The 20,410-nt window shown below is 41.3% G+C and overlaps 1 protein-coding gene across 5 annotated transcripts in view; it reads right to left on the bottom strand.

Annotated features, from left to right (window-relative positions):
- The window catches only part of KMT5B (lysine methyltransferase 5B), a 35,577-nt gene extending 19,356 nt beyond the window's left edge, over window positions 1–16,221 (bottom strand). The window contains exons 1-3 of one of the 5 annotated variants that reach the window (XM_083445360.1): window positions 12,345–16,221; window positions 2,849–3,084; window positions 314–461 (exon numbers count right to left, since the gene is read on the bottom strand). In XM_083445360.1, coding sequence (XP_083301486.1) covers window positions 314–461; window positions 2,849–3,008 — 308 coding nt within the window. In that variant the 5' untranslated portion in view covers window positions 3,009–3,084; window positions 12,345–16,221. Of the gene's footprint in view, window positions 1–313; window positions 462–2,848; window positions 3,119–3,241; window positions 5,802–12,169; window positions 12,278–12,344 lie in introns of those variants that run through there. The other 4 variants (XM_083445361.1, XM_083445364.1, XM_083445363.1 and 1 more) reach the window with 4 other exon arrangements.
- Between the last annotated feature and the right edge of the window lie 4,189 nt (window positions 16,222–20,410).

The following is a 20,410-nucleotide window of genomic DNA, read 5'->3' as shown; positions in this document are numbered from 1 at the left end:
AACACTTATATAATGGTCTGGATAATTCAAAATTTTGGTAGCTGAATTTCTGTAGCTTTGGTTATAGGATTTAGCCTAAGGTATCACCTGGTACAGACAATGGAGATTAAACAAAATATGAATGAATGAGTCTACTTGGCCAAACATTCTGGTCCAAGGGAATATTTGAAGCACAATTCCCAACACATTGTTTTATTTGAAAGGTTTTTTTAAAAAAGCAAGCAGAATTTGAGAGCTCAGATCTACGTTTTTCTTTACTATTAATACACACAAGGCTTTATGTTTTCTAGATAGAGAAAGCAAAGCAAGTTACCTAGTGTTCATTTTATGTGTTTGAAAACCTAAATATGGATCAAGAACCAAACTAGTTGCTAGGTCATCGTTCTCACACAGCTCCTTGGCAGACATTCCAGAGGAAGGCACGTAGCGACTTTGGCCCTCAAATCCCGAACCACCACTACCTGCATAAATCAAAAGAAATATTAGTATTAGCCAAAATAGACTACTGACTCTTCTGGATCTTCCCCATTTAAGAGGCAATCCCATGAAGGACAACAACATGAGAAACAGCTTTGAGACCAATGCGATTTGTCCTAATATAGAAGTTCAAAGTGGAGGCAGTGTAAGGTGGAGAATGAGTCTCTCCTGTATGACTCCAATTGCATCCTGGTTTTTTTTTATTTATAGTCTGTTTTTTTTTTAATACATCACTCTGACCTTGGGGAATTTAAAGTTTTAAATGTAACAAACGAGGCCCCTAAACTTCAGTTTATACCAATTTATACCACATGAAACTATTTGGTGACATAATGATTAATTCAGCATCACTGAATGTTCATAAAGAGCCACCAAATGACACTAAAGTTGTTTGGTGTCATTAGTACTATTAAATATATAACTAGCCCTAAACAAATATATTATAAACAAGATTGGCAGGGTGGCAGCAGTGATGCTATTCTAGAAAGAAGCTAGTCCTCTATCTTATTGTATTTGACCAAATGACCAGTGGTGCCTTTCAGATGAAGCCTACATGTCATCCTAAATGCCCCCACAATACTTTTTGCAAGAGGTATATTGTATTTCATTTTATATTGGTCCTGCGTTGCACATTTCCAACTGAAGTGCACAATGTTTATTTAATCCTGAAAAGTTCAGGTTGGGAATATTTGCATATGCAAAATAAATTATAGAAATTGCCATGCATGCATTTAATTGGTATCCAAAGTCAACATTTGGGTTTTCAAAAGTTTTGATCTATTCTGGCAAAAACAGGGAAGGAAGAAGACATCAAGGCCATACATTTGGAGCTGGTGAAATGAGTCGTGGAAGCTATATAACCTGCCAACCAGAGAGCTAACAATGTTTTCTGTTGGTTAGTGAATGTTGAGTAGATAAAGACTTCAAATATTTTGAAGACACAATTTCTCAAACTGGCCTTAGCACATGCTTGGTTGACTGTGACATGCAGAAATTGCTTTTGGGCAAATCTTGCTCTATTTTAATGATAAAGAGCCACATAGTTATCTCACTTCCCTTCTAACATTAAACAACAGCTGCTTAAAATTAAAATATAATGGAAGCGCAGTTGGAAGCATCAGTAGTATAGCCCTACTTCACATAGCAGAGATATTTCCAATTGTATGCCAGTAGTTGACTTGCAGGAAAAAATGAAAAAACTGCTTATGCATTTGGTCAATGACCAGCATAATGAGGGAGCTGTGATCTCTTATGAGATTATGAATACTGCTCTGTGAAAAATCATGCAAGTAGACGATGTGCATGTCTTGCTTAAAATGTGGCCATGTTGTCAAAATTTATTAGCAGAGGCCCTTGCAGCTTCAGATTAGGCCTGAAACATGAGACAGACCACCTGCTGTCCAGCATGGAGAACAGATATTGAGGAAGCATCCCTATCCCCTTTTTAAGGCTCTCAATTTCTAGGTTCTAAAAGTGCAAAAGGAAAAGCAGCCAATGCTGTAGGCAGATGGGAGCAGGGAAGCACAGGTGACCACCCTCTGAATAAATATTTGTACCACTGCTTTTTTAAAAAGTTAGAGCTATTAATTTCAGGCAGCCAAATTTTGTACCAATTTAAATTTGTAGTGGCACATGAAATACAAAGACTTGCATAATAAGAATGAATTACAAAGGATCTTTCTGTCAGTACTGTATAAAGGTTATCTTTCAACACCATATACACATGCCTGAAGGTGGCAAACTTTTTTCTGTCATTAGTTGCATATGGCTATGCAATACCAAAAACCTTTAAGTAGTACAGTGTGTCTTGGGGCACAATGGTCAACCTTTTCCTTACATATGATAGAGCAGGATCATCAGATTTTTAATCTCAATTTTATCATTTTTATTAAGACGTAAGTAAATTGAAATTAAACTGAATAAACACAAGGTCCTTGCAACTATTTCCATGAACGCCAAGACCACAATCCATATCCTTGTGAAGTAAACAACAAATCTCCCACTGATTTCATAGCTGTAGACTGCAGCATAATCCCTTGTTTTTCTGGGACACAACATAAATGTGGAAAAATTGAGGTATGCACAATTTTTCTGATAATTCACATTTAATATAGAAGAATATTCACATTTAAGCATTTAGTGGGACTTGAGATTTATTTCAGAAATAAGAAAGAATTATTCAACCACATTAATCTGTCATGCAATAAAGCAATTTGTTAACCAGAAACAATGTAAATAGGTACAGAGAAAACAATATACTCAACAAATACATTTATTACATTAAAAATGCACACCACAATATTCCATAAGGAAACAAGAAATTACAAATAATTAACTAGAGATCACTCCTATCACATTAGCATATACATACATCTGCTTGACCGTCTCTCAACGCCATTTTTGCCAGTCTTTGGATTTTCCTTTCCAGGGTGCTGCAATTTGGACTGGTTCTGATGGTGATCATTAGATAATCTGCTTCCATTTCTCCGGCCATTCACCACCATGTTCTTGGATTCTCCCAGCCACTTCATTCCCACAGGCAATTTGTCCCCGTTGCATTTAGTCCTTCTTCCAAAGGCTTTAAGAAGTTAATTGTAGTTCAGCTTCCTAGTAGAAACAGAATACACAATAGTCAAAAACTCTGCTGTGATGTATTTATTTATTTACTGCATATGTCTGATTGCCTATAACTGACATACTGTGGGCAATGCACAGAATATTAGGTATTTGGAGTATGTAAAGACTGCTAAACACTTACTAATACCACAGCAGTGTACAACATTAAAACAAAAAGCAACAGAACATATAAAATACAGTTCTGAAAAAAATATACTCCACAAATACTGTCTGTGAATGAACTCATCTTTACAGGAACCCTAAATCCCTATTGGCTTAAAAGAAAACATGAGCTATTTGATCCCTATTGTACAGTGCACATACATACCTGTAAATTCAGTTCAAACTAGTCACTTTTCAACTACCACTACAATCCATTTAGGTTGCCAGAGTTCTACAGTCGTACCTTGGTTCTCGAACGCCTTGCAACTTGAAGGTTTTGGCTTCTGAACGCCACAAACCCAAAAGTGAGTGTTCCAGTTTGCAAACATTTTTGGGAAGCCGAATGTCCGATGCGGCTTCCGATTGAACTGAGAACCAAGGTACGACGGTATATTACAGTTGATGACCATTTCATGCAGGGGTTCCATTCCTGGCCTCATATAAGCACACCCTGCCTCATTCTCCCCTGTTCCACCCTTTTAGTGAAGTTTTAAGGTCACTTTCAGGTTTGGTGCTCATGTGCAATCGTGCAAAATTCGGATGTGTGTTAATCAGTCATTGTCTGTAATTCGTTTTCCAATAATACTGCCTGATCTGGGGTTTGCTGTACTAACTCATGGAAGGGTCAACCACAAAGCTTAGACTAAGTGTTTGGAACATACAATAACAAAGTACCTTTTACTACCAGAGTAAGTCTCAGCTTTTAAAATCCAGTCTTGTAAATTAAGTCCAGAAAAGTTAGCAGTCCTTTACGGAAGAAGGGGTTTTCCTTTCTCCATGACTAACATGTATAGCAGGTAGAGGAAGACCAGATTCCTCTGTCTTTTTCTCTACCAGTTTACTGCATTTCCATGCAAGATGTGATGCATGCCTTCCTCCACAGACACCACAGTATTCAGAAGGCTGGTGGAGACAACAGAGTGATCTGTCTCTCTACTATCAACCTGCTCATTCAACTACATGGAAATCCATGCATTTCCCTGCATGAAATTCCTTACTGTGTAAAAGCTACCAGGCAAAAGCCTGTTTTAAATAACATGAAAGCAAAAGCTTTAATTGTGGTAACTCAATACACATAATTGCATCCATCTCTTTCAAATTGCAAGCTGTTAACTACTGTTAGTCATTAAACTGACCACTGGTTTCACAATTGACAATAATACAGAGAGCAAGCAACTCAGTATTTTCCAGTTCCCAATGCTCACCTATATTCCATCTGTTGCTGAGAGTAAGTGTTAGGCCTTAACTCTTTCATTTTTCTATTTTGAGGATTAAAAGCAACTCACAATTTACGAACATTTAAACTGTGTGCATTTAGCTTCGTGTGTTTAGCAAAAAAATATATGAAATAAATAAAAAAGGAGGAGGGAAGGGGGCAAGCGTCCAAGAAAAAGGTCTTTGGCAATCCCATCCATCATCGAACCCAATACATTTTGGCTAAATGCAATTTTGGCTATCCCTGGAATGTAACCCCAGCGTAAGTTCAGAGTCACCTGTATTATATCTTCTGGAATAACTTTTTGCAGCACTGGTTCAGTATGAGAAATAATTGAAAAAGACGATTCATTGCAAGTACATATCTGCAGAAATGTAACTGCACTTCCCACTAATTACATTTTTGTTAAAAGAGATAACAGTCTGAAACGCACACATCAGCACTCTTAGTACTCAAACACTTATCCTTTTTGTTGATTTGGTGAGGCACTCTCAAAGTAACAGGCAAAGGCAGTCCCTTTCAAGAGTGACTCCAGGCTGAATCTTGATTTACTGCCTTTCACCAGCTGAGTTGTAGGGAGCCTTATTCCATTGCCTGAACAGAAGGAAAAGAAACAAGCAATAGTCTGGTCTAATCCATTGTGGACCAGCTACCAAGAGATCCACTCCAAAGCAAAAAGTGAAGGCAAAGTTGGGGATGAGCTGAAGTCAGCAGCCACTGAATTCATTTAGAAAGCAGACAGGAACATAAAGGAGTATGAAGCAGGATACAGGAGCAGTATACTGCAATGTCAGCAGAGGGGACTGGATGCAAGTACAAAGTTCAGGAAGAAAGTGTTGCAGAATTTGACAGGCCACCAAAGTAACCTATTGCTGTTCTGGAAGTACTCAGCAGTAGTCAGCATCAATGTTCTACTGGCAAAGCAGCTGTAAAGGCATTGTGGAGCAGAGGTATCTGTATCTAGATCAGTAGTTGAAAAATGGTTGAATGTTCTGGGGAAGGGCATCAAGTAAATGCTCAGGTTAACTGTTCTTTAGCATACCCACATAACTGCCTTCAGTCTGGACAAGATGCTTCTGAGTGGGCATGCAAGCCTGTCCATCAAAGGCTGTCAGTGGTCCCAAGCATTTAATGCAGCAACATTGCTGAAACTGTGGATGTGGTCTCAATGAGTCCCTTTAATGGGAGACCACCAACAGCCCCATAGTAGAATGGGAAGTATATTAAATATTAAAACATGTTCAAAGTAATTTTTAACAGACATGAAAAACGTCCGTCATCTTGATGGTTAGGGGTGTTGAAGCTGTCTGAATGATGGATTGGCCGCAGTCTTACGGCAGTTTCTAGAACAACTGCCTAGCATTGGATGCTTGTCCTAGAATGAGAAGAAATGTTTCAGTTTTATGCAGAATTATTGTCTAGAAATGTGGATGTTGCTCATTCCTGAAGACACAAGAAAGTTGCACAATATTCTCCTGCCCCCCACTTTTCAGAGTACATGCACTAGACTCTTGTGTTGTATGCACCACTAGATGGGTTTTTTTTTTTGGGGGGGGGGGGGGTTCAGGAAACATTTTTCCCCTATGAAATTATTAGCACTATTAGAGCTTTGAGTCCCAACTATTTTAAAAGGTCAAATTGATGGTGAGAGTCCACTGCTCTATGGGAGAGTATCTGCAAATTTGGGGGTGGTCCTTTCCTCATCTAAAACTTATTACCTGCTTGGGTCACAGCAATCAATCAATCAATCAATCAATAGCTAGCTAGCTGGAAATATTTTTTAAAAAAATGAATGGGCAAGACCTCATAATCACATTTCATTTTAACAGATCTAGCTATCACCTGCTTACGTACCAAACTATCAAGATGGAGGGATGAAAATCCTGGAAGGCATGCTTCTTAAAAACTCTTAGGTTTCTTCACTTTGACAAAATGCACTGGGCCAGTTTCATTTCCCCACCAATTTCTTTCAATTCCCCACAGAATTCTTCCAATACCGATTTCAGATTGTCAAAGAACATGTAGGTATTCCAGCTTTGAGGTCTTCCAAACAGCTACATGTTCTAATGCACAAATCCAGACTATTATAATTAGTATTATGTACTAATATAGCAGTTTATCCTTTTTATTATTCACTGGAGCCAACCATATCCCGATGGTTTGAGTGAACATAGAAGTATCAGTTAAAATAGCCATATCTTTATTGATATTAAAATTCCACTATGGAAGGTTATGAAAATTTTTAATTGTCTACACACCAACAGCTAATCAACTTTGTGTTTAAGAGAGAAGATAGTAGCTTACAAAATGATTTATAAGTTTAAAATAACTTTTCAGTTTGTCTACCACATATTATGGGATAATGGATTAATACAGTGGTACCTTGGTTTAAGAACACCTTAGTTTATGAACAACTTGGATTAAGAACGCTGCAAACCCGGAAGTAGGTGTTTTGGTTTGTGAACTTTGCCTTGGAAGTGGAACATGTTCCGCTTCCTGTTAGTGTGTTCCATTTGTAAATTGAGTCCCACGCTGCTATGGGAAAGCACACCTTAGTTTAAGAACGCTATGGTTTAAGAACGGACTTCTGGAACGGATTAAGTTCGTAAACCAAGGTTCATATGTATTCATATGTAATAAAGGAAATGCACAGAACTGAATCCACTATTCCCTATCCACCATGGGGTTCATTATTATTTGAAGTATTTAATCCCAAATGAAAGAAAACTGCTAAAAGTTGTTGAATAAAGTCTGTCAAGGCTATTCGCTATGAGTATCTCAAAGGATCTAACAATCTAGGTAAGAGCAAAAAGCACCTGTAGCGGCTGGAGCGCCCCTCCCAGGGAGCAAACATTGCACTTTGGAAAACTGTGATTTGAATACTAAGTATCACAGTATTTACATTATTTGCTAACTTTTTTAGTCTGATGTATTGTACCAAACACCAGTGGTTGCGAAATTGATGGGGACAGGCTATTAATAACAACCTATTTTAAAGGTTCATCAGAAGCAGAATAAATTGTTTAAACTAAAGCATATACATCAGCCCAGGTATCCTAAGCCATCCAATAAATACAAACAAAAATGATCCTACCATTTTGTACAAAAAAAACTTGCTTCAGTATCACAGAGCACAGTCCTAGCACCAGAGTTGGTTTAGAACAGGATTCTGTACTCAAGTGTAATCAAAACGTTTACAGCTTCTGTTCATCACAGTATTGCAGGTGCTTTCAAACTCTGCTAGTGACTCTTACATATTCAAACCGTACTAGGAATAAAAGGGAGGGGGCAAAGACTGGAAGTTCAACATGTAGCATTCATTTCAGGTCTAAGCTAAACGAAAGGAAAAGGGGGGGAGGAGGAAGGGAAGCAGACTATAGGTCAAAGAGAGTATACATGGAAACAAGGATCTCATTAAAACAGGAACAAGTATTCCACTGATCCCTATAATCCAAGCGCGGACGTTATTTACCCATACTCAATTACTTTCAGTTGAATACCCATTCTGTCCTAATATCCTTTTTACTTAAAACTGAATTGCTGTGGAAGTCTACCTTCAACTTCAGGAAGATAAAGAATCACAAGATCTGTCCCTTTGACCAGCTTTTTTCACTTGAGGTTGCCAATGACTCGATATTAAGATGAAGTCAGTGCAATTTAATTTCATCATCAATGGCTCAGAACCTTTATAAGAAGACGACTTATAAATCTTGCAAGAAAAACTACTTACTACAACTGCAACTTGCATACATTTATTGTTGGAAGCAAGGGCCACTGATTTTAAATGCAATTAATTGCAGATAGCTCAATTCTGTAAAATGCTGCACCAGTTTATTTCGTTTATGTCCAATCCTGTATGCGTACCCGTGTACTCCAGAAAATTACAGAGCTGACCTACATGAAGCAGAAAACACCTCTTGACCCAGACCCAGGTCAGCCCAAAGTGATTAACCAAGATGTTTTCCACTTCAAATAGATCAATCCTGCAACTCGCCAGCAAAGTGATAGAGCTGACATGATGCACAAACTGATTGCACTAAATGTAAGGTTGTAACTAGGGTATTTTGCCAGAATCACATCAGCAATAGATACTGCACTTTTGCGCAATCCCATGGGTTAATAGGTATAACAGAGTAGTGCTCTGTCGCTACATCACAATGACTGTTTCACACATTTATTTGATCAGAATAAAAAAATATTAGAATCATGAAATAATATGGAGAATTTACAATTTAGACACCAAATATCACCTAGTGGCTAGAATTAAATTTATTTTTTTAATGAATTAATTGAATTTTTATTTAATCCCTAAATTTAGAATCATCTAATTCTAGGACCTTAGACATTAATGATAATTCGTAAAGTTTATTAATCTAGTCATTTACTAAAGGTAGTTTGGAAGCTGTCCATTTTTGGCACAAACAAACAAACAAACTACAGGACAAAAGTTTGGTATATTTTTTCTGTTTTTATGTTATTAGGCTCACTTTAGACAGGTACCAAATACAACTATAACGTAAGTTCTAAAACAGCACAGAATAAAAAAAAACCTGCACACGAAGTGACTTACAGAGATTCAAAAATGAGTTTAAGAAGGCTGTCCTAAACCCTGACAGGCAACAGCATGGCTATGTGAAGTGGCACCAAAAACCACTGCATCCACAGCCCTGTTGCTCACATTAACCAGGGTGGAACGTGTGGGAAGGGAAAACTGCCCCTATGCTCTGCCATCTCCCAGACTGGCACAGCAAAGGAGTTGGATTGAGCAATTCCACTACTGTCATTTGATGCTAGCAGGGATAGGTCCTGTGACAGTCCTGCCTCTGCCCCTTTCTGTCTCTGAAATGCCCAATTTCAGGTGTTTCCTCTGGCTACCGCTGGAAGGGGTATTATCAGTGGTTGCTTATACCCACCCTTTGGGAAATTTGGGCACTCCTTGCCAGTTGCCAGCAGGGCTGCCCCAGTGACAGAACAGGGAAGGGCTGGGCAGAGTGGCAACTTTGCTCCATCCAAACCCTCTCCAGCACAGAAGACTGGGGTTTTGGAATGCTCTGGCAATTAGGTTTGGCTACTTTCTTTTAAGTTTTATTTAACTAATACCTCATGAAATGTTATCTACATAGTCAAATCACACAGTTCAAGACACATCCAACTCAAGAAAAAGCTTCTTAAATTCACTAATATGCAATAAAGCATTTAAGAATGCATCCTAGACAGGTTTTTACTTTAAGCATACAAAGAAGTGCCTCCTACATTTCCAATGAATTGGCATGAAAAACAAATGCAAAATATAACTTCTGTTATGATACACCATGAACAAACATTTGTTCACAACAATGGTGGATATACTGTGCTACTATATTATTTAAAGGACTAAGGTAAGCAAGGGAAAGGAGTCAATACTGAGACCTAAACAAATGCAGACAATATAGAAGTAGTCTGTCAAATTTATGGCAAGCTACTTCAACGAAATACTTTTCCAGTTCTCCACAGCTCAAAAGGGTGTATACTTGTAATGGGTTCTAATGAAAGATATCACCATATCTGTTTTGCATCCCTTCAACACAGCTCTCACAAAGAGCAGATGGTCTGAAATCTATCTAGGCTTCATCATTTCAGTAGGTGGGATTCATGTGATTGAATACTGCTCTACTGAATAGCCTAGGCATAGAAAATAGGAAGGTCAGAGAGGATTCTAGCCTAACCTCTCCCTAGTATTCTAGTCTTCTGTGTGTAGGCAATAATTCTACCATGTGGGACCCACCTGCAGGCTTCAATAGCTGTTTGTAAGAAATAGTTCTGAGAACAATATATATAGGAGCGGTTTTCAAACCTACAGGGGCACTTTCTGTATTGACATCAGCAAGAAATCCCTGTGCATTGCAAATATTCAGCCTAATGGACAACATCATTGCCTTGCATGAACTGATTGAAGAACACAGCCAGCAGTCCCATACAGCTCTATACTGCAGGGCAACAGTGGTTGGGAAAGAGATTTATTAGGAAAGTCTGCTTGTGATCCCAATTAGCTTTTGAGAATGCTAAAATATCCATGAACAGAGTATAAAAATAATCAAACCACTCTAATCCCCATCACCTAGATCTCAGAATTTGCTTGTTCAAGCAAAAGGCAAGAACATAATTTCCCACCAGTAACTCTATCAATTGCTTACCAATACTTCCTTCTGTTTCAAAACAACGTTTTCGTGGAAAGCATTTTCGTGGAAAGAAAAAAGTGCTGTCTCAGGTGAGCAGGGCTGGGGAACCTGGGGCCCTGCAAATGTTCTTGGACTCTAATTCCTTAGCCTCAGCTAGCATGGTCTGTGGTCAAGGAAGATGATGGAAGTTGTAGTCCAGGAACATCTAGAGGGCTGCATATTCCATACCCCTGTAGGAGATTACTGATCATATTGTATTTAGAAGAAACTGGGTTCATTTTACATATGAAAAAAAACCTAATAAAATCATCAACAAAAAATCATGGAATAGGGATTCAGTCAATAATTAAAAGACACTCTTTTATATTCATTCTTCAGTGATCAGGTGTGGTGGAAAAGCCAAAACAAGTTTCCTAGTTTAATAAGCATTTCCGCACACAGCTTTGTTCGAATCTCATGCAAAGCGAAACTAGCCGGCAAATCCTGACAGCTGACAGGATTAGAACAAACTTCTTTTGCAGCTCAGCTGGATCAGGGAGGTAAGTCTATTCTACTTTCCGACCCTTAGATGAAACTACGGTGCCCCCTAGAGGTCGCCTATCGCCTTCTTCATAGGCCGGGAGCAATGCTCCTCCACTCAAGGCAGCCCTGCCCGATCCAGTCACATCTGCTTTCCGTGTCGGGCACCGCTCCCCAACTCCAGCTCAAACGCTGGGAAAATGAAACACCCAGGATCAAGCTGCCTTTCCGCCACCCATCACAGAAATGCCGCGCCAGCTCCACCTCTCCGAAGATCCGCATCCCCTTAAACGCCGAAGCAGCGCAGCAGGAGGAGGAGGGATGCCAGCTGTCACAGCCAACCGGGAGATGGGTGTGTTGCGGGTCTCACAGCCACTGGTGGCCCAGCGCCGCTTTCTGAGGGTGCTTCTAAAACCTAAATAGCCTAACTGGCCCGTCCGATCTTCGGGGGTGGCTCCCCTTCCCCTTCCAGACCCATAAAAGCGGTCCGAAGGCGCCCCGTGCGCAATAACATCTCGGGAAGCCAAGCAGAGGCCTAGGCCTGGATGGGAGAGTCACTTAGGAACCTCCAAGAATATGACACTCTAGAGTTCAATGGAAATGCGGACGCAGCGGGCAGGTGTGCGATGAGCAGCACCTGGTGCCAGATCCCCGCTAAGGGGGGGGGGATGCTCGTCCTAGGCTGGACAGCTGCCCGACTGCTTCCCCAGGTGCTCTTGGTGGCCCTTCCCAAGTGCTGACGCGACCCTCTCCGCCACCTCCAAGGAAAGGCTGCCTGGCTCTTCCTGCCTGCCCCGGCCATCCCCATCGCCTCCTTCGCCGCCCGCCCTTACAGCCCCACCGTATTGTCCTCATCTATGGGCGCCGGAGGGGGGACGAAGCGCACGATGCCATCTCTTTATTTGATGCCCTTTAGAGAAACGAAGCCCCTCCCCACATTTCTGCCCCCCGAAGACCCTCGTCGTCTCCGTCACGAGAAGCAGGTCCCCCCCCCCACTTCGCCAACGGGTCGTCGCCCCACCTCGGGCCCTGCCCAGCCTGAGGGGGCCTCGCTTCCATCCCGCCCCCTCCCCGGAAGGAGTGGGGCCCTCGCCGCCGCCGTGCCAGTTCCAGGACACCCCCCCCCAACACACACACACACACACACACACACACCTCCGTCCCCTCCCCTCGTTCCGCCTCCGCCAAGCACTCACCTCCTAGCTGCCCCTGGGCACTGCAGTCCTCTTCGCCAGCCGCGGCCCCGCAGGTCCACAAAGCCTCCGCCGCCGCCGTCCAGAATCTCGGCCAGAGGCGAAAAAAAATAATCATCTATATATATAAAAATAATAATTCCAAGGGGAAAAATGGCGGATTAAAATCCAAGATGGCGGCGGCGAGGGCGAACGATATCTGGGAAAGCTACCTAGAGATCCATCCGCCAGGCCCCGAGAGAAAAAGTCCTCGAGTCCCCTCACGACGACCCTGCGGCGCAGCAACAACAAACCCAGGCACGGTCTTTCCTTCCGCGAGTAACACCGGGCGCCCCGAGCCAGACCCACTGAGGCAAATCCTCGCTGCGCGCTGAAGTCTTTGTCTTCCTTCCAGACCCCCTGTTTTCCTCGCACAGCCAGAAGAAGCGCCTCCTGCTTGTGTGCTCCAAAAGCGGCGGAGGGACACGGCAGGCTGGGCGAAGACCTCCTTGCGAGAGAGCGGAGGAATACGCCGCCAAAGAGATTCTTACCTTAGCGTTTTAACTCCACAGGCCGGAGCGAGGTACAGCAACCCATCCCCGTTCGCCTCTGCAGTTTCTACACCTCTCCCCGCCGCGGAAGGACACCATGAAGGCCGTTGCACGCTTACTCGCAAGATTCGGTGCGGAGGGATACACATATAAACAAGGCCTGCTCAGTAATAGTTTGAGAACCCGAAAGAAACCATTAAAAAAAAAATCAATCCGCCCCTTTCCCCGCAGCCCTTTAAATAAGCTGGAGCCTCAAGCGAAGACTGTCAGGGCAGTTTGAGTTGAGTGTAGATTTGGTGGGTCGTCATACGACAGGCTACCTAATAATCCTTGCGCGTTGTAACTAGCCAAGCCGAACGTGGCTCACCGGTCATGTTATGGCCCACCAGGAACTCGACATGCCTTTGATTTTTGCTGCCAGAAATGGGGTTGTCAAGTCCCTAGATAAGCTGAAGATACGACATGGTTGATGGGCTCCGTTTGATTTGGGGGCAAGGTGTCCCGCGTTGTGTAGACCTGCGTTACCGTGTCCTGATACAGACCCGCTCCCCCTCCTGACTTCCATCACCAGCTTGGGTGGGGTTTAAAAATCTCCATGACTCCCCCACCCCCAGCTCATCGGGGGCTTTTCTGCTTCATAGGGTCCCCTTCTTTTCCTTGTCCTATCAAGTTCATCGAGCAAAAGGGAAGGTGACAGGCATTAGGGTGCTTGTCATCTGGGGAGTCGGGTCTATGCTGTCAGTATGCAAAGCAGCATTTTAAATAAACGCCTCGTGGAAAAAAGAATTATTCACCCACTTTGGGTGTCAAGAGTAAAAATGACTCCCTGTAAATAGGAAGGACCTCGACTGTGCCCTGCTAGCACGCCGTGTGCTGTTTGCTGCTACAGTGTTTATAGGCTTCACAAGAGAATATAGCAGCAAGGTGTCCTGCGAACAAATGCCCTTAAAATGAGAGACGAATTCCTTTACTTGCTCTACCCAAGTCCTTCAGTGTGCCTTGAGGGCTACATTTAAAGGGCCTGGCCAGCGTTGATTTGATCGTTAGCATTTGCAAGAGAAAAATGGAAGGTTTTATCTTTTCCCCTTTCATTGCCATAGATGTGGAAGTCGTCTAGTCGCCGTTTGCAAGCAATTTTGATGCCTCCGAAAGAAAAAAGGAAATTAGCTTTTTGCGTATATTCATTTTAACGTCTGAAGCAGTGAAACTTAGATCGTAGCAGCTACTTCCGTGTTTAGGGGGGGAAATGTATCTTGCAGTTCTGATCGCGGAAGTAGCAGCTGCAATATTCCCGTGTGTCCTCACGTCAAACGTTACACTGTTCATGCAAGTAGGCCTCTTGTGTGAGCAAGTTACTCGCAGATCAGCTGGGTGAGCTAATATCTGCGCTGGCAAGCACTTTGCTTTCTCCTTTCTAAACCCTGTCTAGAGCCCAACAGCATTTCCTCAAGCATTCTCTCCCCCTCCCCTTTCTGTTGTGTATTGAGAAAGAGGGAGGGCATTATGGTAGAGACATTGCTTTTAATTGCTTCATATTAACATATGAATCAAATAAGATGAATGGTGTGGAATCTGAGGAAAATTTGAACATTCTCCCCATAAGTTCCCAAGGTCATATGTCAAGAGCACAATTTTACAAATCTTTCAGTATAACTTTCTTTCTAGATTTTACCTGTTGAATTAAAAAACAAACAAAAAAACAACAACTTTGGCCTTATGACCATGTTCTCTTCTAATAAGCCACTAACCCTGGGGAAGCCAACTTAAAAACAAACTGCCTTTACTCTAGTGGTACCTTTAAGGGCAGCTTGATATACAGAAATGTAACCAGTGAAGCTTTTTCCTACATAAGGAAAGAATAATCCTGGGGAAAGCTTCATCTGATACATTGTCTGTCACATTGACATTAAAGGCACAGAAGGAGAGCTGGGGTTTGGTGGGTATGGCAGGTCCACTCAAAACACTGCAGTACAGTATATATAACACAAAGTCAGGGGTGTGAGTGTTACAGTGTAAGTTACTCAGTTGCACATATAGCAGGCTGCCTAAACTAGTGTGCAGTAACACTTAAGTGTGACAACAGGCAACATGAACTCAGATGCATGTGTGTGTTTTAATGCTGTTAGTGCCCTGATGGATTATGCATTGCATTAACCCACTTCCTATGGATTACCCTGAATTGCCCCAAACAAATAGAGCAGTGCAATGACCCTTGGTCATGATTTTGCAATGTGAAATGGAAACAAGAAGAGGATAACCAGTACAACCCAACTCAAACTTGCATCTTTCATGAAGAGACCTACTGCTGATGTATAATTGTTCTTGTAAAACAGAGGTTTCAGAATTTCTACCTTCAAAACACCATTTCCACATAATCTCAACTCAAGAGAACTGGACTACCATAAATTGTGGCACAAGCAACTGTTTCCATAGCATTGAGGATCTTTATAGTACAGCAGTTCACATACTATGGTTCTGTTGTCTGGCAAACAGAGGCCCTGTTCTGCTGCACATTCTTAACACACCAATGTATTATTTAGGCTACCTCCCCACAAAGCCAAACAAGTATACTCCTCCATTGGGTGTCTTCCCATTTAGTCATGGAAAGCTGCTTCATGATGACGTTGGATATTAGTCAACATCTGGCTACAGGAAGCAATTCCCCTGTTGCTCCTATAGGATGTTCTGCAGAGAAATCCTATATGCATAGTCCATCTCTGTGGAACTTTAAGCTCTGTTCTTTTGACTCACCATCTTTTGATGAGCCTACTGGGATATGAGTCTTTGATGGTAGGAGCTTCCTAGTCTGCAAGGCTGGCTGCTAGTTCAGAGGGAAGACACATCCTTCAAGGAGCTAGTGGTGGTTCTACCTCAGGGTTGGTTAAGCTCATTACACCCGCTTAGCTGGATCTGCACCCTCTCCAACTGGGTACAGTAATTAATTGCTTCATGTGCATTCACACACATTCTGCTGCTAGTTTCCGTGAGTTTACAATCAGGAAATGAAAATAGTATTGAGCTAATCTCTGGTCCCAAGAATAGGAGAGACAACTGTTTCTCATTTGTTTATGTTTTAAAGGTTCATTGTCATTGACATTTGCACACAGAAAATAAGAACAAGTGACAAATACAAAAATGCTTGAAGACAGTTGTTGAAATGTATTATTTAAAAACAGCATCAGAGTTTACAGATGATCATTACTAGATGGCATTCTCTTAAAAATAAATGCCTGTAATTCATTTGAGGGCTCTACCAATGTGATAAGTTGCTAATATGCAGGCAACATAATTTGTTAACAGCTGGAACCATCCTATGGGGAAGTACTCCATTGTATTATATCAGGCACTGGAAAGTGATCTTAATAAAATATGGAAATATTTCAATATAACCTTCTGAATGTGTTGATCTTTCACATGTTCCACAATACAGCCTTTTAAATATGTGGATTTTGCACTGAGGTAATATCTCCAGAGAACGGATGCCTTCTTTTCTCAAAGCAAACAACAGCAGCCCAAATATATTTTCTCATCCGCCAATATATGTCCATTTCCCTCTTTTCAAATGGTGTTTAAGAGCTGTGACTACTTAAATAAATAAGTTGTAGTATTTTCTCCCCACTCTTTACGTGAAAAAGCTCCTATAGCAGCTTATGTAAGATCAATAACGCAAGACAGTCCCTGCCCTCCAGCCGACTTGCAATCTAAAAGGCAGGACACAAAAAGAAAAGGGGACCAGGAGGAAAGAAGAAAACAAGCACATTCAGGCAGCAGTTCTTAAAGTTACAAAGCTCTTATAATGTCTAGCTGGAATTGAAACAGTTCAGGGAGAAAAAGGCAAAGTGAGTTGGTCTTTCAGCAGAGATGTAGGAGCAGGTCTTGTTTCCCTAGATTTCCCTCTGTTTATGCTGCAGACTTCAAAAATTGAATGTAGATAGATAGGTTGACTACAGCTGCTGTCACACACCACATCTTTAATTGAAAGCTGCAACAGTCTGATGAGGAAGAAGAGAACAGCTAGTATTGAGGTGGGGAAAAGGTTCATTCCCCCAAACTAGCAGTAAGCAGGAAATCTACAATATCTGTACACATGCACCTATTTCACAACTTTTCCATGGAAAAAACTCAAAGGCCTTAGTGGCTCAGCTGTGACTGGACAAGGGGAGGGAAGGGTTACTCTGACAATAGCAGTTCAGCATATGGATTATTATTATTTTTAACCCCCTGCAATTAACCTTCAATAGACAGTCACCACCCACTGTATTTTTTCTGGATATGCATCCTCCAGCTAAGCCTTACTATACAATGACTTGACAGGTCTCAACTGGCCAAGCTTTTGTATTGGAAGTTTGGAGTCACTAGGGAAGTGGAACTAGTGGCCACTGAAGAGACTGTCTCTGTTCCTTTTGGAAATCATGCTGCACAATCCTCTAATGCAATAATCAAAAATCTATCCACAAGTTAATTCTGTTGTCACTTGCATGGAATCCAAAGCATGAAAATATGTCTGCTTCAGGATGAACTGTTAGTCAAACTTTTGAATTGCCCTTTCTCCCTCATCATTGAATCTTGACATAAATATCATCAAGCAGCTCTTACTGATGCGCTAGATATTTTAATTGGCTTCATTGTAATACTATGTTTTTTGTCTTTATAGTGCCTTGTGATGTTTTATAAGAAAGTGTAGCTTATCAATATTTTAAATAAATAAAAAATGTCATTTTTTAAAAAAGCTTTTTGCTGATTATGAAATTGTCTTCCAGGGATCATGGGGAAATAATTAGTACAGCAATCATGTGACCAAAATGAAGGCCTGATCATGTGGTAATATTACTCACAAGTATTTCATAGCTGGAGTTCTAGAAATTTCCCTTTATTTCTTTACACAGGTGAACACTACTCACTCTAAGCGGTTGGGTCATCAAATGCTAGCCTCTCTTACATCATACCATCATGACTGTCAGCAAGCAGCTCTGAGAAAGCCCTTTTGATGAAGTAATTCTTTCCAGAGCCAGCCTTCTTTGGCAGTGTGTACATTTGAAACACAAGATCTCTGAACCTCACAGTTCTCCTCGAGGCCTTTGTCAAATGTTGTGATAATATTAAAATATGGCGCAAAGTTTTATTCAAAACAAGCTCATCCTCGTTTGGAGTTATATAAACCAGTTGACTATATTGTCTTTGGTGCTAGCTGTGGTTGTACCTTGTCTCTAAACCAATTCTTGCTGTTTTTACTCCTTGTTCCTTTTCTCACTAAGTGGTCAGTTTTGTCTTTTGGAGATTTCGTATAAAGAGAACTCACATATGGCAGTGATGGAGATAGAAGAGCTAATTTGCTCTCTCTTCATCACATTGATCATTCTGCCACTTCCTCCCTGTCTTGTTAGGACCACATACCATGCTGTCACTTCCTATAAAGTGACATTTATTTCTTGCTCAGTTACCACATGCCAGATGTGGAGGTATTTATCACTATTCCATTCACACTTTCCTTGTAAGTTAGTTCTGACTAAGAGCAGTGTGCTGAAAAAGAGAGGGCTCCTACACCTTTAATAGAAAATAGGTTATTTCAGCACATGTCTTAAAGGTGAAGGAGCATCTCACCTTTTTCCCCTGGCTTTCGTAGTTCCCCTGGCTTCCTCAGCTGCATTTTGCAATACTGACAGTGGAATCATGCACATACCTTCTCGCAAGTAAGTCCCACTGAGTTCACTGGCACTTACTTCTAGGTAGGTGTGAACAGAATTGCAGTCGCAAAAGGTCCAAAACAAAATACAGTGGTACCTTGGGTTAAGAACTTAATTCATTCTGGAGGTCCGTTCTTAACCTGAAACTGTTCTTAACCTGAAGCACCACTTTAGCTAATGGGGCCTCCCGCTGCCGCCACGCCGCAGCTGCGCGATTTCTGTTCTCATCCTGAAGCAAAGTTCTTAACCCAAGGTACTATTTCTGGGTTAACGGAGTCTGTAACCTGAAGCGTATGTAACCCGAGGTACCACTGTAGTTACTTACTATGAGAGAGTGATAAGGAACTCTCTCTCTGGAATAGGCAGCCTGGAACAACAACTACCCTGGCTGTGGAACTGGGAAAGTTTGAAACTTTCTCTCATGATAGCCACCTACTGCAGTGACACAATTTATCTATTCAAACCACAGAATTCTACTTTGTAAGTCTCAAAACTTTAGAAACTAATGGGTATAAATTGGCTTAAAGGAGCTAAAGAATTTCCTGAAAGATAGCATTTTGTTTTTGCTTCTGACCCATCACTCTTTGTTTAAAACTTTGAGGGAAAAAGATTCCATTTGTCTACAAGAGCATGCAATTCTCCTCAGGTTGTTTTTCCTCATTTGGCAGACAAGGACTGCCTTGTTTCCGCTTCATCTACAAATAAATCAAGAAATCTGTCAGTGCATGGCATCTGCTTGAGAAATAAGAAGAGAAAAAGAAAATATGTTGATAGAAAATACCTAAAGCTTATAAGGGCAGCATTTGTTTGTTTTTACAATGAAACTGAAATTCCAAATTGTAAACTTTCCCCAAAGACTGCTGAAACTCAACATGAGCTTATTACTTGCCAATGGGTAATTGTTAGTACGTATCTCATCCTGGAGGTTCAATTCTGATTAATTCCTATCAGTGCCTTTGCACAATGTAATTGCTATCCCTGCTAACCTCCACTGTAACGTCCACCTTTTGTTCCAGCATCTTTTTCTCAGCTCCTTAAGCTCTCCTCTAGCAGCCCCCAAATTCTTACATCCTCCTCCCTCTTCCTCATTCTCCACCACAACTGGCCCCCTCTCTTCAGTTCAGGACTCATCTCTTTAGATCATTATTGGATCATGCTATTCTCTGCAGCTTGGTTGTTGCATTCTAGTTGAGTTATTCTTTTGCACAATTGTTTTCTTAAGCATGTTGCGCAAGCCCCACAACCCACCCTTTATTTTGTCCATTAATAAAATCCATTATCTACCACTGGAATTCCCCATTCATTTGCCATACTCTTGAAAGGATAACTGAATCTTCGAAGGGTTTCCTCCCTGCTCCCTTCTTCTTCTAGTCATTTACTTCCTTGAAACCTACCTATTAACATCATGTGAATCAATAAGGCTAAATGATTTTAAAAGTTCTTTTAGCTCTTAGTTAGTCCCTGTTGTACAATTCCATCAGCTGCAACAATAATAGGGCCATTTATTTAAAACAATGAGATAGATCCAATTATAATTCCACTTTGTCTTTTCCCACATCTGGGCCAGTTTTGATATAACCCTTTGCATTTTCCCAGTGAAAGTGTGGTTTGTAACATTATCACTTTGCAGTGATTTGTCCAATTTAGTATTTAAAGAACTCTGGGGTTGGTTTGTCCCTACTTACATCCTTCTCTGACTCAAGAGAGTACCTGTATAATATCAATGGTTTCTGAATCCCTTAATGACTCTTCTCAGTACCCAAGTTTCATGGAGTCATTCTAACACTCAGCAACTCAGTTTTCCAAAAAATGATAGAACTAGCAAATTCATGTAGAAAAACCATCCCTGCAGAAG

The sequence above is a fragment of the Podarcis tiliguerta genome, assembly GCF_965153285.1.
Source record: "Podarcis tiliguerta genome assembly, chromosome: 1".
In the NCBI taxonomy this organism is placed as follows: Eukaryota; Metazoa; Chordata; class Lepidosauria; order Squamata; family Lacertidae; genus Podarcis; species Podarcis tiliguerta.
Note: the sequence above shows the minus strand (reverse complement) of the source record. Positions and strands in the feature narration are given on the sequence as shown.